We start from the raw sequence: 24,359 nt of genomic DNA, 5'->3' as shown, positions 1-24,359 counted from the left end.
TTTAAAGCTTTCCCGCACACACCACCCATACAATTTAAAGCTTTCCCTCACACAACATACACCACCCATACAATTTAAAGCTTTCCCTCACACAGTGAACACCATCCATACAATTTAAAGCTTTCCCTCACACAACATACACCACCCATACAATTTAAAGCTTTCCCTCACACAGTGAACACCATCCATACAATTTAAAGCTTTCCCTCACACAGCACACACCACCCATACAATTTAAAGGTTTCCCTCACACAGCACACACCACCCATACAATTTAAAGCTTTCCCTCACACAGCACACACCACCCATACAATTTAAAGCTTTCCCTAACACAGCACACACCACCCATACAATTTAAAGCTTTCCCTCACACAGAACACACCACCCATACAATTTAAAGCTTTCCCTCACACAACATACACCATCAATACAATTTAAAGCTTTCCCTCACACAGTGAACACCATCCATACAATTTAAAGCTTTCCCTCACACAACACACACCATCCATACAATTTAATGCTTTCTCTCACACAGCACACACCATCCATACAATTTAATATTGTTCTTCACACAGCACACATCATCTGATTTCTACAAGTGGAGCAGTTTACCTCATCCATGTCACCAAGGATAAGAACATAGTCTCCAGCAGAGAGGGGCAGCTCGGCGGCAGGGTTGTCATTGGGGGAGTGCTGGTAGGGGTTGTATGAGTACTTGGCGATGTATACTTGCAGCGGACCCTTCCTAGACAGCGAGGACAGTCGACTATCACTGAGCGATATCTCATTTTGATTCTGGAAACACAAACAAATTATTACATTTTATTTTAAACACTATCACTGAGAGATATATCATTTTGATTCTGGAAACACAAACAAATTATTACATTTTATTTTAAACACTATCACTGAGAGATATATCATTTTGATTCTGGAAACACAAACAAATTATTACATTTTATTTTAAACATTATCACTGAGACATATCTCATTTTGATTCTGGAAACACAAACTAGATTATTACATTTTATTTTAAACATTATCACTGAGAGATATCTCATTTTGATTCTGGAAACACAAACTAGATTATTACATTTTATTTTAAACATTATCACTGAGAGATATCTCATTTTGATTCTGGAAACACAAACTAGATTATTACATTTTATTTTAAACATTATCACTGAGATATATCTCATTTTGATTCTGGAAACACAAAACTAGATTATTACCACAGAGAGCATCAGTGTGTTGGTGAAAGTTCTATAAAACAATCAAAATGTTGTTAAACATATTGTTTAGGAAATAAAACCTACCCACTTAACACTAACTGTGGGATAAATGGAATAATGGACAGACAATAACAGATGAAGATAGTTGATTTACAGCAGATGGAAGGACAGATGGACAAATGGACAGTTGAATGTATGGACAGACAATAACAGATGGGTGGAGATAGATGGACTGAAAGCAGGTGGAAGGACAGATGGACAAATGGAGGAATGAAGTGATAGAGGGACAATGGAGATACAGACAGATGGATGGTGAAAAGTGAAAATTTCTAAATATTTCTCTCAACTGTAAGATCAAAATAAAAGTAGAAAAAATTCCAACATGAATGTACCTTTGTTTCTCGACTGTTCTCCATCCCAGAATCCTCTCTCCCTGCAACGTAACAACAAAACCGAGTGAGAATTTTAGACATGATCGATTTGTTGTAATAACCAAGAGGCAAGTCGCTATCAATTACGTAAAAATCCATCAGGTTACTTTTGATACCAATCTGTTGAAACTTCAATGCTTTCAATTTAATCCTTAACAAGTTGAACTTTTAAAACAAAAGTAGAATGAATATGTTTGCAGTCCAGTTTGTGATACCACCGACAACAAGCTAAGGTCTGGCTTAGATTTTGATGGCGGCTAGTTATAATTCTGTCAATGCAAATGTCAAATCAAAGTAATTTTCTGAAAATATTTCCCTCACATAATATACGTCACGGTGAATAAATAAGCAAATTAAGATGACATTAAGTGAACTATTACGATGCTGTTATAATAACAAGAGTGAACTCGCTGTACAGTAGGATACAGGCAAACCATGAAGACTGTTGGTCAATTAACTGGGATTGTACCGGTTACTAATAGTGGTTATTATTTCTGACATTCCCATGTCCGACAGTGACCAAACGGACAGTCAAGAACAAACTGTATACAGACAAGGCAGAACAACATGAATTAACCTCAGTTCAGTCTCTACAACCCAACTAGAACAACCATGAGTTAACCAATGATACACCGATCACAACAGTTTCAAAGCAATACCAAGGGTTAACCACTAAAAACAAGCACACACCAGTGACGTCTGTACAACAGAACAAACATTGATGCCCAACATCACACATTTGCAGAACATGGCAAATACATATTAATCACACCAACATAAGCCCACATTTCCAGAACAAGACATATTAAAACACACCTATGTATTAGCATATATTTACAGGCAACAATTTAATTTTTTGTTTAAACATGAACTCTTTTTAGTACACAGAATTGACGTTTGATACTCAAAAAAACAACTAGGAAGTCCTACATATATAGCTGGTACACAGAGATATGGTACCAAAAATAATACACCAAACAATTTAGATGTATGAACCAACTAATGCCAAGACTCAGTTCTTTGTAGTTAGTATTAATGGTATAAACAAGTAATAGATAAACATATTATACTGTGCAGAAATGAAGAAAAAATATCATATCAACAAGTGTATTAGTACAGAAGAAGAATTTAGAAGTGGACTGACATGAAGTGAGTTCAAAAGACAAATAATGAATGTGTATTGTATAATAACAAATTGAATCTTATTCACACTACCCAGTGGCTAAAATGCAAAGCCGACAATAGTGCAACTACTACTTTGATAAAATTAGTTTCAGTTAGTCTAAACTGAATAACAAAAAACCAGACAAATTTGATTATTTTGTAAACTAAAATAGGGGAAAAAAGACAGATTAGTTTGTAATGTGGTGCGTATATTAAATGAGGATAAATCAATGGTTGTTAACGACCACCAGAGAACCCAGTTAACATCCTGTCCACCTCTCGATGAATCTGTTAGGTGACAAATGCGTCTGTGACAGAGATACGTAATGTGTTCTGTCTGTTCACAACAAAGGCAGCTAATCCAGCAAGTAACAGATCATCAAGGCACAAATTGCTCTCTTCATATGTACCACAGCAGAAACATTTATCAGAGTTCGTAGTCAAACATACGATCAAAGACACTCAGCTGAAAATGACATTTCAGCTTGTTAGTGTTGCTGTATCTATTTTGATACTTCCACCATTGTTTGCTATTAGTATGTAAAACAAAAATCAATATTTATTGTTTAAAAGATTTAAAAGCTAAGAAAATAAACTGAAGGAGAACTCTATTGTATAAAATACTATTCAAAATTGTAGAATTAATAACAAATGCTATACAGTATAGTTAAAGAATTCATAATGTAAAAAACAAAAAGAGCTAAAAATAAAACATAAACAAAAGAACGCATTATAATATAAAGTCTTTAAAATAAATGGTTAAAATTATTAAAGTATTAATACAATGAAACGTGAAGAAAGAAATCATAATAAAAATATATAACTAGAAAGGCAAACGTTTAAATAATATTAATTGCAATTAGGAGCTGTCAGAAGTACTAATATCTGGAAGAAAGATAGATTCAGACCAAATATTAAAAATATGTATGACTAAATAATTTAAATCCAGGATATTGCACGATCTGAATTTAATAAAAAACCCCCAAAAAACACAATTTGTTTAAATGAAAAAAACCCCAAATAAGTTACCCATCTATTATGTATTTAAAAAAAATGTATTTGCCTACTACAGTAGACTTTAACAAACAAACAAAAAATATATCTTTGGACTTCTAATTCATATATTTTTAATTAAGAATAACAATATAATTTACTAAAAGTTACTCTATATTAAACATATCTACAATTATAATATTTATAACTGCAGCCATACTTCTGATAACAAAGTGCTGCAGAAAAACAGTGAATTAAACACATGAAAACCATGCAGAAAGAACACAAGCTTGCTGCTGAATTGTTATAACAAGAACATGTACTCAAGCACAGTGAGCAGTCACAACAGAAAGAGAATGTAGAGGGCAGCACCTTCCACCAAACTGCTCATTTCATCATCAGAATCGGGGACAGCAAGCTCCTTTAATTTTTTTGCAATTTCGTTGAGTTCTGGATCCCCACAATCACTCTTGTGATCAGGGGAGGCTTTATTGTAGCTATCTAATTCTTCCTCATTTTCCTCCTCAGCAAAACCTGATGGGGAGCAGTTATTATAGGATGAAAAGGCAACCAAAAAACAAAAAGCTTCCAAAATAATAAAAAGCTAAAGATCCAATACGAATTAATTAAATGATAAAAGACAACTTAAAAAATCTTTGGATATATAATAATGTGTATTTGGTTAATTATTATGTTATGATATACTACTGTTAGGTCAATAGTGAGGGTTTTTTCAAGATGGCAGATACTCTTGACGTTTCATATACCAGTTTGGAGCATTGGTTGAAACGTGACATTTAGTTTTTTAAATTATTTGATCAAAATTAAATCTACATATTATGTACTAGCAATAAGCTTGTTAAGTATTTGTACATAAATAAGTATTCTATTAACAAAAAGCAAACTAGATTAAAGTTTAACAAGTTAATAAGGTAACTTAATGAAAACAGATGATGCATGAAGTACCATAAGACTGAAGAATCAATACAGCTGTTTTCTATTTTATCTCACTAAGTCCAAGCAACTAACAATTAACAGATGCTTAAAGACACCCTAGCACAAACACTGGGTATAATTCCTATGGTATAAAATTACTTTAATGTAATATGCAAGATGTTTGATTGACAGCTGTTAAAATACTGAGCAATTAGTATTTAAATTTAGTGAGCCCACTATCATTATGATAACCACTGTTTCCTGAATAAGTAATATCTAATTATATAGGCAGTGAGCAAATGAATACTCAGAGGATTATAATCAATACAGTCCATAATAAAAATACCAGCGCCAACGTCTGCACACAAGAATATTTCTGGAGACATTTGTACAACATCACCTCCGTAACTATGCAGCAGTTATAAATACTGGTATACAGCAAATGTTATTGTTCTGTATCAGGCGTATGCACTATTAGTTACAGGTTTTGTTTGTGATGCAACACAAATTTAAAAGTACTTAGTTACTGTGTAACATTATATATCATCTATGTCTACTATTATATTTAGTAAAAATGTTTTTACATCTGGTGATATGAAATTTATATCAGAGTTGCACAATCACCTGTAAAATCGCCTGGCACTTGATCCATAACTCAAAAATTGTTAATATTTGAGTGTAAATGTATGTATGTATGTATGTATATGTATATGTATTATTCAGGATTAATTGTTAATAGCCTGAAGTTTTACAACTCATCAGAATTGTTCTCAGTTGTCTCACATCACAATGATTTACTACTAGGATTTTTTCTATAAAGTATTTATGACAATACAATAACAAAGGTTTGACATATGTCAAACTGTCATACCATGATACTGTTTTGAGACTTTATAAATATTTAGATGACCAAGAACATGCCAGAAGTACAGAGATGAATATTGTAAGCAAGAAACTGCCAGTTTCAGCTATAGGGTCGATACCTGTACCTTGTTTTTAGAGAACTATGTTCATTTAAGACAAAGTTTAATTTGCAGAAGGTTTCTAGTCACTTAATGATCACTGGACTGCATCTCATCCTTTAAAGGGACAAAATACTAAAGTTATTTAAACACAACTTGGTCGTCATTCTAGTACATGTATGTCTAGAGGGACAAGATAATATAGTTATTTATACAAATCTGTGTGCACTCAAGCATGTCTAGACATTTCTACTTGTCCCGAGGGACAAGATAATATAGTTATTTATACAAATCTGTGTGCACTCAAGGATGTCTAGATATTTCTACTTGTCCTGAGGGACAAGATAATATAGTTATTTATACAAATCTGTGTTCGCTCAAGCATGTCTAGATATTTGTCCTTGTCCAGAGGGACAGGCTAGTAAAATTGGTAGTTGTTGTAGACTCACCTGTGTCAAGGGATTTATTAGAGTCAGAGGGGACTATCTGATTGTTGTTTGGTTCAGAGTTGGTCAGTTTAAAGTTTGAAGAATGGTAAAATTCTGTTGGACAAAAAAATAGCAATCTGTTAAGTGAAATGATAATGATACAAACGGTTGTATTTCTTCTGAAAGTGAATTTCAAAGAACTATTTAAAATTCACAAAAGCAGATATATTCCCAAAACTAAAGACATGCACCAAACCCACAAGCTTTAATTTTATAGGTCTATCTTTATACAGAAAACAAGTCAAATTAAAATAATTTGGAATGTTTCATATCTATAACAACATTATTCCTTTAAAGCATTATCATTGCACTAAACTAGTTAAATAACTACCACTTCCATTAAATACAACTTGAAGCTGTAAGAGTATTTAACTAAACTAACAAAGTACATGTAGCTAAACCACACCTGAATTAAGTAAAATAATAATTCAGAATATAAATAAAAAATGTAAAATAAACTTAAGGTAGAAATCAAACTGAAAATAAAGGTTGATGTCAATGATAAAAAAGTAAAGGCAGACATCAAAGATAATAAAGAAAGTAACCTTCAAAGATATCAAGTACCTAAACTGTAAATCATGAAAATAATGCATAATGATATCGGTGAAAATGCGTGCGACAGGTACAGTGTACACACTAAAATGTACACTTTATTAATGCGTCTAGTAAAACCAATTATTACAAGATTAACTGCAAACAGGAAATGCTGAATTGTTTTCACTAAATTTACTTATTTTGTCTCATATTAATAAAAGATAATAAAGAAAAGAAGTCGACAATTGTTTTGACAATTGCACCAGTGAATGCTGGCCATGTTTTGTTAGTAGTAAATTCCTTCATCTTTTATGCAGAGCACCACCAAAATTATTTAGCATGGAGCTAAAATAGTATATCTGCTTAGTGTCAACAACAACAACAACAATTTGTGGACTGTTTGTTTCATTGTCCAGAAAGCATTTATTTTAAGTACATGATTAATTTCTATTAACATAAAACAATGCTTTCATTCAACAGATGCATATGTCTGTTGTGTCGGTTTTTTTGTTTGTAGTATTTTTGTTTTATTTTGTATTCTTTGTGGTTGTATTGGTTCAAAATATAGACCAAACATGCTAAGTAGTTATTGCACTGATACATCAGTAGCATTTTTCATATTACGAAAATGCTCATATTAATTTTATGATTTAGAGCAGGTGACTGTGATGACTGTAAAATCTCTACAATATACCCCTCACCTTGTAAATCGGGTCTTTGGTCGTTTTGATTGGTGTAGGAAGACAGGAAGTTGGGAGGGGAGAAGGGTAAGTGTGGAGCATCTGTACCAGTTGTCCTGTATGAGGGCGACTCAGTCTGTATCTCCGCCGACACGGTCACTGTCGGCTTCAACACACGGTCGTCGCTATGGAGACGACCCAGCTCTGCAGTCAGCTGCTGCTGTTGTAGCTTGTGTTGATGACACTGCCGCTCAAGATCCTGGATTCGGATCTTAAAACAAACAAAAACTTTTTTTTTTATCTCATATATATAAACAAATAACCAATCTATGGATGGTTTTATCTCTGAAAATTTGCCAAAAATCCATATCAGTGACTTAGGTAAATTTGTTGGCTCTATAACAACGGAGCAGATATTAAAAATTTAGTAAATTTTATAAAATCATTTCAATTTTATTTTATTTATTTTATTGAACAATTCATTAACTGTTTTTGATAATGGAAAAAAAATAAATATTGAAAGTATATATATAATTAATGAAAATCAGAATAAACATTGGCTGTTCACCAGAAAGGATGAATTTAGAATTCTTGCATAAATATTTTTAGACATTTTTACTTTAACGTTTTAAACATGATCAAAAATGGGAAGGTTTCAATTCAAAATTAAGACAGGAATTGGCATAAGTTCTATCTGTGTACATTCATGTCCAAGTATATTTGTCTCTTTCTTGGAATCTACACGTAAGTGTTGTACTATATGTGTACTTCAATACCTTTAATTCTGTCACAGCTTTTTCATGCTGAAGACGAGCTTCATCTTGCGACTGAAACAAAACAATAACCAGTTAGTTTATTGACCAACACGTTTGTAGAGTTCTAACTGATGAAACAAACAGATGAATCAGTAGCTAGACTAACACATATAGACAGGTAAGTGGCATGGTAAATATCACCAGACTAAGCTTAAACTATTTGTTCATGTGTTCGGAAATTTTGTAAATACATATTGTTCAAAAGAAGCAGGAGATACTCAACACAATACAAGAAAAATTGAACGGTGTAAATATTGAGTGGATAAATAAATTCAATTTTCTGATGTAACATTGCCAAAAATGCTTATGCTTAAACGAGATAAAGTTAAACAACAATGGAAAAGAAAGAAATGTTTTATTTAACGACGCACTCAACACATTTTATTTACGGTTATATGGCGTCAGACATATGGTTAAGGACCACACAGATTTTGAGAGAAAACCCGCTGTCGCCACTACATAGGCTACTCTTCCGATTAGCAGCAAGGGATCTTTTATTTGCGCTTCCCACAGACAGGATAGCACAAACCATGGCCTTTGTTGAACCAGTTATGGATCACTGGTCGGTGCAAGTCGTTTACACCTACCCATTGAGTCTTGCGGAGCACTCACTCAGGGTTTGGAGTCGGTATCTGGATTAAAAATCCCATGCCTTGACTGGGATCAGAACCCAGTACCTACCAGCCTGTAGACCGATGGCCTACCACGACGCCACCGAGGCCAGTAACAACAATGGATGAACTTGTGAAATTCAGGTTAATTCATTAATAATGCAAAAAATCCATTGCAGTTCTCTAGGCATGCATTCATCTATTGTGAAATGCTCTGGATTAAATGTCCATTGACAATTTGGGGATCCTGTCAAATTCCTCCTGTAGTGCAGCATTTAAATTGGGAACATTTCTAGGATTATGTTAATGCCAACAGCTAGGACATCATCTAATGATGTTCCACTCACATAAATGGTAGAACAATCTAGGAAGGAAGAAATGTTTTATTTAATGACACTCAAAACATTGTAATCATGGTTACAATGTATATATGTCATCAGACACATGGCTATAAGGACTGCTCAGATAATCAGAGAGGAAACCCACTACCGCCACACCAAGGGCTTCTACTATCAGCAAGAGATAATACATACCACAGACTTTGTTACCCCAGTTGTGGAGCACTGGCTGGAATGATAAATGATTATTTGTGTAAAGAAACTGAAGGAAAGATAAAACTGGAACCTGATGAAGACGATTGATCTCTTCCTGTTTCTGTTCATTTTTCTGCAGCGCCACCTGGTAGTCATACTCCAGCTGCTGCAGCTTAGCCGTAGACTGCTGCAAATCCTGAAACAAACATCAGAACAATTCAAATAAACATAAATAAATCTCCCAATAAACATCAGAAAAACTCTAAATACACATCAGGAAACACAAAAAAGAAATATCAGTAAAATGCAAAATAAACAACTGAAAAAACAATGTTAATTTATTACTTATTATTAGAGCAAGTAAAAAAAATAATGTTATTAAATGTATACATGCACATTAAAATGAATGATATACAAACTTAAATAATTATAAAAACAAAGAAAAGTCAACTTCCTTGTTTAAATGTATTAATCTACATGTAATATTGGTCAGCGTTAAACAATAAGATGTAACAGGCTTAGCTCAATTGGTCATTGTAGAAAATGTAACTTTGTAAATATATCTCATTTATTGCAAGATGTTTCAAACAAATTACATAAAATCAATAAGTATAGACTTTAACTGAATTTTATATCCACTGACTCAGCTGATCTCATTCAGTCGTATTGTGTAGTTACCTAAGATCTGCCATTAATTTAGACAATAAAAATATTTTATTCCCATTATGTGTCTGAAAGGAAATAAATGTTTAATGACAAACGACAATAAATCTCAGCCCACGGTTCATGCAGTCGGTGTATGACTATAGTTTCAAACCTGGAATCATTGTCAGGAAGGGAAACAACCCACTGGATTAAATGGATCTACTGAGAGGTATTGACCCATAATACCTCACACCTCCACCTGCCACTCAGTTTGGCTATGTGAATTAATGCACTTTAAAACCCCCAATTCAGTCTATTTCCTCTGTATCGTAGATGTAACTTAAATCAGAATGGTTTTCACTCGGGATTCAATTTGGGGTTTTTTCACAAACCATTCAATTTTTTTTAGTAGTCTATGTACTCCATTGCTAACAGTTCTACAGTTTTAAGGCAATTGTTTTCACCAAGACGATACTCAAATCTTTCTCTCTTTCCTAACACTGGGTTAAGATTTAGACCTTACAAATTACAAGATAGTGTTTTGTATTGATTACGTGGTGGCAGTCTATCAGCAATGAGGGTATAAGCAGTGCTAGAATCCCTGAACCCGGGCACGTTAAGTAAACAAGTAGACTGTTCGAGTGTCTGACTACTGGCTCTGACGACAGTGGAGGCCCACATCTCAAGTGTTAATTAAAAGAGAAATGGAGGCTCACACCTCTGTAGACCGGAATGGCTCTCCCGTGGTTAGGTAAGTAACACAATGAATAATGAAGTAATCCTAACTGGAAATTGATTGGTGAAATGGGAATGTTAAAGGCAGGCTTGCCTGGCAATTGACCTAGTTAGTGGCTCAACAAAATACTGCCTCAAAATACATTATACAATTAATTTCTCCTGAAAACTAGTTCATTCAAGCAGCTACACAGTTGCCATATTACACTTGTTACTGATATTTTGGACTATAAACTGAATGAGGAATTCTGGCCATAAATGAGAAGAAATAATTTTCTTCATTCTAATACAATTAACTATTTGAAATGACACATGGTAATAAGTGTCAGTTGATGAGGAATGGACAAACAATGCATACATTGTATTTTATGTCCTGCAGCTTTGCCTTTAGTAGGTCATCTGTTGTGTGACTCCACGTTTAGTAAGGCAACTGTCATGGGACTCTGCCTTTAGTAGGGCAACTGTCATTTGACCCTGTCTTTAGTAGGGCAACTGTCATGGGACTCTGCCTTTAGTAGGGCAACTGTCATATGACCCTGTCTTTAGTAGGGCAACTATCATGGGACTCTGCCTTTAGTAGGGCAACTGTCATATGACCCTGTCTTTAGTAGGGCAACTGTCATGGGACTCTGCCTCCTGTAGGGCAAATGTCATATGACCCTGTCTTTAGTAGGGCAACTGTCATGGGACTCTGCCTCCAGTAGGACAACAATCATATGATCCTGTCTTTAATAGGGCAATCGTCATGGGACTCCACTTTTAGTAGGGCAACTGTTATGGGACTCCGCCTTTAGTAGGCCAACTGTTATGGGACTCCATCTTTAGTAGGGCAACTGTCATGGGACTCTGCCTTTAGTATGGCAACTGTCATATGACCCTGTCTTTAGTAGGGCAAAAGTCATGGGACTCTGCCTTTAGTAGGGCAACTGTCATATGACCCTGTCTTTAGTAGGGCAACTGTCATATGACCCTGTCTTTAGTAGGGCAACTGTCATGGGACTCTGCCTTTAATAGGGCAACTGTCATATGACCCTGCCTTTAGTAGGGCAACTGTCATATGACCCTGTCTTTAGTAGGGCAACTGTCATGGGACTGCCTTTAGTAAGGCAACTGTCATATGACCGTCTTTAGTAGGGCAACTGTCATGGGACTATGCCTCCTGTAGGGCAAATATCATATGGTCCTGTCTTTAGTAGGGCAACTGTTATGGGACTCCATCTTTAGTAGGTTAACTGTCATGGGACTGCCTCTAGTAGGTTAACTCTCATGGGACTCTGCCTCTAGTAGGTTAACTCTCATGTGACTCTGCCTCTAGTAGGTTAACTCTCATGTGACTCTGCCTCTAGTAGGTTAACTGTCATGGGACCCTGCCTCTAGTAAGTTAACTGTCATGGGACCCTGCCTCTAGTAGGTTAACTGTCATGGGACTGTGCCTCTAGTAGGTTAACTGTCATGGGACCCTGCCTCTAGTAGGTTAACTGTCATGGGACTCTGCCTCTAGTAGGTTAACTGTCATGGGACCCTGCCTCTAGTAGGGCAACTATCATGGGACTCTGCCTCTAGTAGGGCAACTGTCATGGGACTCCGCCTTTAGTAGGGCAACTGTCATGGGACTCCATCTTTAGTAGGGCAACTGTTATGTGACTGCCTTTAGTAGGGCAACTGACATGGGACTCCGTCTTTAGTAGGGCAACTGTTGTGTGGCCCTGCCTTTTGTAGGTCAATTGTTGTGTGACCATGCCTTTGGTATGTCAACTATCATGTCACTGTCTTTAATTGGTAGGTCAAATGCTGCAGGTTAACTGCTGTGTAACTCTGCTTTTCATTTCCAGTTAGGCCTCCTACAAAACTACTTACCACAGATGAGATGCATGAGGACATGTGAATCAATACAACACTTCCTCCCAGTCTGATTACCCTGAACCGCACTCCTGTTATTAATCAGCAGGAGAAACGGTTACACCTACAGGTCAGTGTCAGCTGCAACAGTTACATAACAGGACAGGTCAATACAACACCACCTCTCAGGTATTACTACACGAGACAGGTAGTTAATTACCGGTACCAGTGCTATTGTTACTATTGTTACATATGGGCTGTGTGTAATGTTGTTTTGTACAGTTAAATAACAGGACAGTTGTTTACCCTACACGTGACTACACTGTAATGATTAGCTCCCAGCACATACTGTTACTAATGTTATAGTTTTCACATGTATCTTTGTGTGCTGCACTGACTGACAAAAGTGGCCAGATAAACATGTTACGACAATCTGATTAAACAAAACAATTTTGTAATGCAACACAGTGAAACCCCTCTAAATCGAACACCCATGGGTCAAGTAAAACATCTGCTTTTAAGAGGTGTCCAGTTTAGAGAGGTTTTGTTCTGTACTGACATTTACAAATTGAGGGATTGTAAAAAAAATGTCCAGTTTATAGGAAAATCCAGTTTACAAAGGGGTCTAGTTTTAAGGGGTTTCGCTGTATTTCTGTTGGAAACTACAGCTCTATCTATTCTATGTCTTTTTAGTTAAACATCTTTCAATGTGCTCTAGTGGTATTGTTAAACAAAAAAAACCTTTAAACTTTACAAAATGTTTGACGCCCAATAGCCAATGATTAGTCAATTAATGTGCTCTAGTGGTGTTGTGAAACAAAAGAAACTTTATATTTTTTTATAAACTATAATAAACGTGTACACAGTGAAAAATGCTTATTATGCCTTTAAAATCTGGTTCCAGACTCAAATGTGACACAATTTTTCCATGTAGTCTCTAAGCATATGTACATAAATGGTGTGAGGTTTTTAGGGCTGTTCTCATTATGCAATCAGTCACTGACTTGTTGCATGCAATCAAATCATACTGTGAGAACACCTACATCTAAACTGGAATGTCTTTAGTCTTACATGTTCTCATTACGCAATCAGTCACTGACTTGTTGCATGCAATCAAATCACACTGTGAGAACACCTACATCTAAATTGGAATGTCTTTAGTCTTACATGTTCTCATTACGCAGTCAGTCACTGACTTGTTGCATGCAATCAAATCATACTGTGAGAACACCTACATCTAAATTGGAATGTCTTTAGTCTTACATGTTCTCATTATGCAATCAGTCACTGACTTGTTGCATGCAATCAAATCACACTGTGAGAACACCTACATCTAAACTGGAATGTCTTTAGTCTTACATGTTCTCATTATGCAGTCAGTCACTGACTTGTTGCATGCAATCAAATCACACTGTGAGAACACCTACATCTAAACTGGAATGTCTTTAGTCTTACATGTTCTCATTACGCAATCAGTCACTGACTTGTTGCATGCAATCAAATCACACTGTGAGAACACCTACATCTAAACTGGAATGTCTTTAGTCTTACATGTTCTCATTACGCAATCAGTCACTGACTTGTTGCATGCAATCAAATCACACTGTGAGAACACCTACATCTAAACTGGAATGTCTTTAGTCTTACATGTTCTCATTACGCAATCAGTCACTGACTTGTTGCATGCAATCAAATCACACTGTGAGAACACCTACATCTAAACTGGAATGTCTTTAGTCTTACATGTTCTCATTTTTGCAAGTCTGACAAATCACATGCAACAGTTGGTGTGACTAATCGCATAATACGAATGCTGCTTTAACAAATACATGTATAGGTCATGTTGTGCAGAAGGAATTTACTCGACAGATTACTGTAATTGACTTGTTTTTCCCAAATCACTCTTTTATGTCTTGAGATACATATTTTATGAAGTGACTGTAACACACTGCTATAACAAATATGATCCTAATTTAGTTAAGGAGTTTTCTTATACACACATGCATCTGGAAATTTGTGTTTTCTTTTAGTCAGCATTTACATTTTTCAAATACATTTCAGATATATAAAAAAATAAGAAAGGTTAAACTTAATCAATGCCACAAACATGAATCAAGATCATTTATTTTATTCTTCTGATCCTGTTGGACTTATAGTTTGTTATTATTATTATTATTGACATGTGCAAAGACTAACTCTATTTAAATTACTCTAGAATTACTTGAACTACATGTAGGTTTTCAACACTGCTGACTTTATAACAGAAATATGCAAGAGATTTCCTGTTTTAGTTTACACTACATTAGACTACTAGCTTTTCAAGACTGCTGACTTTGAAATGAAAATTAGACTTCATTGCGAGTGATTTCCCATTCCTGTTTATTTAGACTACACTAGACTTACTTTGACTAGGTTTTCGAGACTGCTGACTTTGTAATGCAAATTGGAGACTTCATTGCGAGCGATTTCCCGCTCGTGTTGAGCTTCAGCGAGACTCACTCGCAGAGTGCTACATTCCTCATTAACCTGGAATATACAAAAAAACACCATAAATGACATGCAAGTACACTAGCTGACACAAAGCCTAATCACGTTTCTTGTTTAGAAGGAAAAGATATACCGATGATGGAGAAACTTGCTATGTAGAAGAATACAGCCGTACGTTGAAATCAATAACCCACAAATGCGAAAGGTGTTTGGTTCAAGAAATTCACATTTCGCTCTGTCATGTGCATAAATCACATCCTGTCTAAGCAGTGTAGCTGTAAATTAAGTTTTAAATGAAACAGGGCCAATGAGACCGAAAGAAAGAAAGGAAAGGAATGTATGTTTAGAAATAACTCTATGGCCATCTGCAGTGTAACATGCAGTTATTATAACACCTGATCTACAGGTAGACAGTGACAGAGAATACCCACTGCTGACACATACACTACAACACCTGATCTACAGGTAGACAGTGACAGAGAATACCCACTGCTGACACATACACTACAACACCTGATCTACAGGTAGACAGTGACAGAGAATACCCACTGCTGACACATACACTACAACACCTGATCTATAGGTAGACAGTGACAGAGAATACCCACTGCTGACACATACACTACAACACCTGATCTACAGGTAGACAGTGACAGAGAATACCCACTTGTGACACTTACACTACAACACCTGATATACAGTGACAGAGAATACCCACTTCTGACACATACACTACAACACCTGATCTACAGGTAGACAGTGACAGAGAATACCCACTGCTGACACATACACTACAACAATGAAATAACAACAAGGGATCTTTTATATGCAATTATTATATACAGAACAACATAATTATAATATTATGACCTAATGCACATCAGGCAATTGTTAAATCTCTCCTGATCAATGAAAGGAAAAATAGAGTGGGAATGGGAACTCATTTAACGTGCCCCTATCCACAAGGGTTCAGGCACGTCCACCACGGATTCAGTCTCTGACATAGCCAGGGAGTGGGGCAGAAGAAAAATAGAGACTAATACTGGGAATGGGAACTCTGACATAGCCAGGGAGTGGGGCAGAAGAAAAATAGAGACTAATACTGTGTATGAGAAATAGCTTTTATAGACAATTAAGAATGTCTGTTATATCATTTAGGTTCATTGTGGTATGAACTAAAAACAAAGGACATGCATGCACAAACAGTGTGAATCGGCAATAAAACTGTATTTATTCTAAGATAACAAAGTTATGATAGGATCAAACTTATATCTACACACACACACATACATATACACACAACTTGCACACACACACACACACACACACACACACACACACACACACACACACACACACATATACTGACACACACACATATATACACACAACTTGCACACACACAACTTGCACACATACACACACACACATGCACACACATGCACACACACAAGCACATGCATACAAATGCATGCACACACACACACTTACTGACAGCAGTGGCAGCAACTGATCGTATGGACAGTCCAACTTGTGGGTGCAAGATTTGGGCTGGGAACAATTCATTGCACCCATTTACTCGACGTATATTCTCAATACCAGAATAAAATAGAGCTACGATATCTAAGTTATAGGTTTGTCCACTTCACTGGACAATGGTCATGGAAAATGTACAGATGTCTCAGTGGTGTTGTCCCCACTGTGACCCACCCACCCACACGCACACACACACACCATATAAGAGTAAATTTATAAGAGTAGAATTAACACCTGGTGACAGGTCACAGGTCTCAGGGTGTACAATGATGTTCTTATGCAGTGTTCCTTACCAGCTCTAACGAGCTGAACAAACTGACAATAACCTGGGGTGTTAGTCACGGTCAATTGAAGCTTGATCACTTCAAAAAGTCAATACCTGTTAAGACATCATTACCTAACTTATTTATCGCATGGTTCCCTATAGGTTTCAGATAAAAATTTTTATAAGAAGTATGTTTGTTTCCCTGGCAGTCTGCCTCTCTACATATCACCATAGTCACCTATCTGCCTTTATGTCATACTCAGTACAATAGCAGTATAGTTAGTATATCATAGCCTTGGTGCAATAACAGTACTATAGTATATCATAGACTTAGTGTAATAACAGTACTATAGTATGCCATAGACTTAGTGTAATAACAGTACTATAGTATGCCATAGACTTAGTGTAATAACAGTACTATAGTATGCCATAGACTTAGTGTAATAACAGTACTATAGTATGCCATAGACTTAGTGTAATAACAGTACATCTAGTATTTCACAGAATCAGTACAAGAACAGTTTTTCTAGCATGTCATAGATTCAGTACAATAACAGGGTGGGACGTAGTCCAGTGGAAAAATGCTCGCTTGATGCACAATCGGTCTAGAATAATAGGATCAATCCCCGTCGGTGGGCCTATTGGGTTATTTCTCACTCTAGCCAGTACATCACAAGTGGTATATCAAAGGCCGTGGTATGTGCTATCCTGTCTGTGGGATGGTGCATATAAAAGATCCCTTACTACTAATGGAAAAATGTAGCAGGTTTCCTCTCTATGACTATGTAAAAAATACCAAATGTTTGCCATCCAATAGCCGATGATTAATAAATCAATGTGCTCTAGTGATATTGTTAAACAAAACATTTGTTTTTTTACAGTACAATAACAGGACTTCTAGCATGTAATACTCAATACAATATAACAGTACAGCTAGTATGTCATAAATTTGGTACAATACAATTAATTAAAAAAAAAGAAAAAAAGAGTTTGTTTTGTTTAACGACACTACTAAAAAGTACAATTAATATGTCATAGACATAGTAAAATATGTCATAGACATAGTAAAATAACAGTACTGTTATTAAGTCATGAACTTTAATGACAGTACAGCCTGTATGTCACATACTATGTACAATAAAAGTTTGTATCGTATGTCATATTCAGTACAATAGCAGTATAATTAAGTCATATATTCAGTATAATAAGAGCAAAACATGTATGTCATGGACTCTACAATAACAGTAGTTAGTATGTCAGAAACTGAGTACAATAACAGTAGTTAGTATGTCAATGAGAGTACAGTGACAGTACAAACAGAGTGCAGTTTCTCACTCTGTTTAATCACTCAACACTGAGCAATTTTCCAGCTCCGTGGTTAAACGTGGTAGTAGTTCAATAATTGACCATTTTGTTCAGGAGATTGCTTTCATTGTCTAGAGCGGATGTTGGTTAATTTCACATTTCCAAACAGACAAGTGACGGCTCATAATTGGAGATTTCAGCATCTCTTCCTACCAGTAAGCCCAGACATATGGCTTTCATAAATCTTTTTAACACAGTCATTTTACCAATCGTAATCCATGGTATTATACTCACACAAAAGCCAAGGTGTTATCTATCTGAGTAATGACATGGCATCCGTATAGTACCATTATTTAAAATAGAAATCATTTTACCAGTTGTGACCTATGGTATTACTCTGACAATATTCAAGGTGTTATCTATCTGAGTAATGACATGGCATCTGTACAGTATCATTATTTAAAATAGAAATCATTTCACCAGTTGTGACCTGTGGTATTAGTCTGACAATATCCAAGGTGTTATCTATCTGAGCTATTGCATGGCATCCATATAGTAACAATACTTAAAACAGAAATAATTTTACCAGTTGTAACACATGGTTTTATACTCTAACAATATCCTAGATGTTATCTATCTGAGCCATGGAACCTTAAAACAGACATCAGAAATTTAACTAATAGTATTATATTCTCACAATATCCATAGTGATAGCCATGGACTATATCACCATGGAATCACATCCATATTGCCCAATATATTCCCAAGATATCAACCCATTATATTCAATGTAGGGATTTTTGTTTTAGGATACAGAAAGCGGAAAGAGTTCGATCCGTACCCCTCTATATCAAGGCTCTAAAGATTAACCCTAACCCTAAAACTAACCTTAACCATTGAAAGGGGGGTACAGGTCGAACTCATGCCCAGAAAGCATGAATGAATGTTTAACACAGTATACACATCTAACACTGGGTGTCAAACAAAGGTAAGTGTAAAAATATGTTATGGGGATGGAGTCCTGTGATGACAAACAGGTTTTTTCTCCTTTGTGATTACAAAAAGCATCATCTCCACTTGTGATGATAGATGTTATGTGCTTACTGACTGAAACGCATACAGAAATTAACATTTAAACTCATGTTTTAACCTTTCTAAACACAATGTCACTCTGCAGTATCCTTGGTACTGAATTATTAGCAACAGAATCACCCCCACAGTATTCATAGTAATATCACTGTTATTAAGAATCTAAGTATCTATAACACCTGTTAGACATGGATAAATCAAGTGCTTACAGAAAACCTTTTAAACCAAATATGACACTCACATCGATATGAACAGTCAAAGTGACTGAATGGCTACAGGTCTCATTCAACCTGAACATTCTATGTCATTAAGATTCATCGGACATGTTACTTACATTTATTTTGGGGTTTATATAAAAATGTTTTTAAAAGGTTCAAGTAGTCTATCCTGGACATCTCATTTCTCGTCTCATCCAGGACTGAGGTTACCAGAGTAGTGGTCATAATGCCTCCCCACTGTGCTTAGCATTCAGTCTAAGTTACAGCTAGTACTGGGCTACAAACCAAGCATTCGGTCTAGGTTACAGCTAGTACTGGGCTACAAACCAAGCATTCGGTCTAGGTTACAGCTAGTACTGGGCTACAAACCAAGCATTCGGTCTAGGTTACAGCTAGTACTGGGCTACAAACCAAGCATTCGGTCTAGGTTACAGCTAGTACTGGGCTACAAACCAAGCATTCGGTCTAGGTTACAGCTAGTACTGGGCTACAAACCAAGCATTCGGTCTAGGTTACAGCTAGTACTGGGCTACAAACCAAGCATTCGGTCTAGGTTACAGCTAGTACTGGGCTACAAACCAAGCATTCGGTCTAGGTTACAGCTAGTACTGGGCTACAAACCAAGCATTCGGTCTAGGTTACAGCTAGTACTGGGCTACAAACCAAGCATTCGGTCTAGGTTACAGCTAGTACTGGGCTACAAACCAAGCATTCGGTCTAGGTTACAGCTAGTACTGGGCTACAAACCAAGCATTCGGTCTAGGTTACAGCTAGTACTGGGCTACAAACCAAGCATTCGGTCTAGGTTACAGCTAGTACTGGGCTACAAACCAAGCATTCGGTCTAGGTTACAGCTAGTACTGGGCTACAAACCAAGCATTCGGTCTAGGTTACAGCTAGTACTGGGCTACAAACCAAGCATTCGGTCTAGGTTACAGCTAGTACTGGGCTACAAACCAAGCATTCGGTCTAGGTTACAGCTAGTACTGGGCTACAAACCAAGCATTCGGTCTAGGTTACAGCTAGTACTGGGCTACAAACCAAGCATTCGGTCTAGGTTACAGCTAGTACTGGGCTACAAACCAAGCATTCGGTCTAGGTTACAGCTAGTACTGGGCTACAAACCAAGCATTCGGTCTAGGTTACAGCTAGTACTGGGCTACAAACCAAGCATTCGGTCTAGGTTACAGCTAGTACTGGGCTACAAACCAAGCATTCGGTCTAGGTTACAGCTAGTACTGGGCTACAAACCAAGCATTCGGTCTAGGTTACAGCTAGTACTGGGCTACAAACCAAGCATTCGGTCTAGGTTACAGCTAGTACTGGGCTACAAACCAAGCATTCGGTCTAGGTTACAGCCAGTACTGGGCTACAAACCAAGCATTCGGTCTCGGTTACAGCCAGTACTGGGCTACAAACCAAGCATTCGGTCTCGGTTACAGCCAGTACTGGGCTACAAACCAAGTAACCACCAGCCTTAATGTACTTATACATCATGTTCCTCATTGGTTAAACTCTTTTTTATCATTTAATGTTTCGAGTGATGTCTTGTCCCCACTAGCCCCTTACAGCAGAAACTAATGAGGGTGTGTTGTTATTTTAAATATATATGTCCCATTTTCATCAGCCTTTATTAGAATTTATTTTCACGAAAAACACAAAAATAAATTCCATGTTAAAATAAATTATTTTACAATATTTACACGGTGTATCTTTATAAACGAAGAGCAGTAATTACTTATCTTTGTGATCAAGGCCGACAACAGTCACTTTTCGTACCCTTGTTTTGGCTTCGTATACAATAAATATAACATATCTCACCGTAATTTCATTTGAAATCCAAATTTCGTAAATGGTACAATTTTTTAATTATAGAATTTCCTTCAAACACATCCAGGTGCATTAATAATGTACGAAAAAAAAAAGAATTCAATAGCAAATTTGCATTGTAATTTTCCCAGTGTTCTGAAAGCGGAAACATCATGTACCCAGTTTAGTGTTAATGTAAGGAGACATAAAGTGACGTCACTGGAATACTGACATCATTCAAATTCAAAATTAGCTGTACTATTACAATGTTTTGCCACATTAAAATAAAAACTGGTCTACTGACCTTGACCCCTGTCAAATTTTTATGACCAGCAGATGACACAGGTCCGTATGTTTTTGTTTTGTATAAATCTGGACAAAAATATTGTTTAAATTTTAAAAGATGTTAAATATATCATATTAAAAAATTACCATTGAATAATGTTTTATTTGTGTACGAACCCAAAACAAGGGTGCAAAAAGTGACTGTCATCGACCTTAATTATCTTTAGAAACGAAAAAACTGTAATTACTTATCTTTATAAGTGAAGATCTGTGATTGCTTATCGATAAAAGCAAAACAACTGTAATTACTTATCTTTATAAGTGAAGATCTGTGATTGCTTATCGATAAAAGCAAAACAACTGTAATTACTTATCTTTATAAGTGAAGATCTGTGATTGCTTATCGATAAAAGCAAAACAACTGTAATTACTTATCTTTATAAGTGAAGATCTGTGATTGCTTATCGATAAAAGTAAAATAACTGTAATTACTTATCTTTATAATAGAAGAGCTGGCTGTAATTACTTATTTTTATAAGTGAAGGGCTTATGATACTTATCTTAGTTTCTAATTGAAGAGCTGAAACTATTTATTTTTATTAGTGAGGAGCTATTATTACTTTAATAACCAAAGAGCTGTAATTATTTATCTTTAAAAGTAAAGAGCAGTAAATCCAAATCTCAACAACAGAAGAGGTGTAATTATTTATCTGAATACAAGAGCTGTAATTATTTATAATCTCAACAGAAGAGCAGTAATTATTTATCTCAACAACAGAAGAGCTGTAATTATTTATAATCTCAACAGAAGAGCTGTAATTATTTATAATCTCAACAGAAGAGCAGTAATTATTTATCTCAACAACAGAAGAGCTGTAATTATTTATCTGAATACAAGAGCTGTAATTATTTATAATCTCAACAGAAGAGCTGTAATTATTTATCTCAACAACAGAAGAGCTGTAATTATTTATAATCTCAACAGAAGAGCAGTAATTATTTATCTCAACAACAGAAGAGCTGTAATTATTTATCTCAACAACAGAAGAGCTGTAATTATTTATCTCAACAACAGAAGAGCTGTAATTACTTACTTTCAGTTTCATAACAGAAGAGCTGTAATTATTTATCTCAACAACTGAAGAGCTGTAATTACTTACTTTCAGTTTCATAACAGAAGAGCTGTAATTATTTATCTCAACAACAGAAGAGCTGTAATTATTTATCTCAAGAACCGAAGAGCTGTAATTATTTATCTCAAGAACTGAAGAGCTGTAATTATTTATTTCAACACAGAAGAGCTGTAATTATTTATCTCAACAACTGAAGAGCTGTAATTATTTATCTCAACAACTAAAGAGCTGTAATTATTTATCTCAACAACAGGAGAGCTGTAATTATTTATCTCAACAACTGAAGAGCTGTAATTATTTATCTCAACAACAGAAGAGCTGTAATTATTTATCTCAACAACAGAAGAGCTATAATTATTTATGTTAATAACTGAAGAGCTGTAATTATTTATCTCAACAACAAAAGAGCTGTAATTATTTATCTCAACAATAGAAGAGCTGTAATTATTTATCTCAACAACAGAAGAGCTGTAATTATTTATCTCAACAGAAGAGCTGTAATTATTTATCTCAAGAACTGAAGAGCTGTAATTATTTATCTCAAGAACTGAAGAGCTGTAATTATTTATTTCAACACAGAAGAGCTGTAATTATTTATCTCAACAACTGAAGAGCTGTAATTATTTATCTCAACAACTAAAGAGCTGTAATTATTTATCTCAACAACATGAGAGCTGTAATTATTTATCTCAACAACTGAAGAGCTGTAATTATTTATCTCAACAACAGAAGAGCTGTAATTATTTATCTCAACAACAGAAGAGCTATAATTATTTATGTTAATAACTGAAGAGCTGTAATTATTTATCTCAACAACAAAAGAGCTGTAATTATTTATCTCAACAACAGAAGAGCTGTAATTATTTATCTCAACAGAAGTGCTGTAATTATTTATCTCAACAACTGAAGAACTGTAATTATTTATGTTAATAACTGAAGAAATGTAATTATTTATCTCAACAACAGAAGAGCTATAATTATTTATGTTAATAACTGAAGAGCTATAATTATTTATGTTAATAACTGAAGAGCTGTAATTATTTATCTCAACAATAGAAGAGCTGTAATTATTTATCTCAACAACAGAAGAGCTGTAATTATTTATCTCAACAGAAGAGCTGTAATTATTTATCTCAACAACTGAAGAACTGTAATTATTTATGTTAATAACTGAAGAAATGTAATTATTTATCTCAACAACAGAAAAGTTGTAATTATTTATCTCAACAACAAAGGAGTTGTAATTATTTATCTCAACAACACAAGAGCTGTAATTATTTATCTCAACAACAGAAGAGCTGTAATTATTTATTTCAACAACAAAAGAGCTGTAATTATTTATCTCAACAACTGAAGAGCTGTAATTATTTATCTCAACAACTGAAGAACTATAGTTTTTTTTTATCTTAACAACAGAAGAGCTGTAATTACCTTGAAGCGGAAGTCTCGGAACTGACACCAGACAACGTTGATGATTCGAAGAACCTCGACGTGCAGATGGAGAACGAACAAATGCCTGCCGACGTCCATTCGAAACACGACAACCATCTACGGGCGCCGTGCGTTCACAGTCGGTGACAGCAACACGCTAATGTCACGTTACATCCATGCAGATCAGTGGAGTTATTCCTCAT

At 35.5% G+C, this 24,359-nt stretch overlaps 1 protein-coding gene across 16 annotated transcripts in view; it reads right to left on the bottom strand.

Moving 5' to 3' along the window:
- Positions 1–24,359, bottom strand: part of LOC121369350 (RIMS-binding protein 2-like) — a 228,093-nt gene that overhangs the window by 40,947 nt on the left and 162,787 nt on the right. For 13 of the 16 annotated variants that reach the window (XM_041494356.1, XM_041494355.1, XM_041494365.1 and 10 more), the window contains exons 9-16: positions 15,002–15,124; positions 9,471–9,575; positions 8,197–8,247; positions 7,442–7,691; positions 6,168–6,260; positions 4,193–4,354; positions 1,625–1,665; positions 613–795 (exon numbers count right to left, since the gene is read on the bottom strand). In XM_041494356.1, the coding sequence (XP_041350290.1) occupies positions 613–795; positions 1,625–1,665; positions 4,193–4,354; positions 6,168–6,260; positions 7,442–7,691; positions 8,197–8,247; positions 9,471–9,575; positions 15,002–15,124 (1,008 nt within the window). Of the gene's footprint in view, positions 1–612; positions 796–1,624; positions 1,666–4,192; positions 4,355–6,167; positions 6,261–7,441; positions 7,692–8,196; positions 8,248–9,470; positions 9,576–15,001; positions 15,125–24,156; positions 24,346–24,359 lie in introns of those variants that run through there. The other 3 variants (XM_041494372.1, XM_041494366.1, XM_041494370.1) reach the window with 3 other exon arrangements.

This window comes from Gigantopelta aegis, chromosome 3 (genome assembly GCF_016097555.1).
Source record: "Gigantopelta aegis isolate Gae_Host chromosome 3, Gae_host_genome, whole genome shotgun sequence".
Classification (NCBI taxonomy): Eukaryota; Metazoa; Mollusca; class Gastropoda; order Neomphalida; family Peltospiridae; genus Gigantopelta; species Gigantopelta aegis.
The sequence above is the reverse complement of the archived record's forward strand: the minus strand, read 5'-3'. Positions and strand labels throughout refer to the sequence as shown.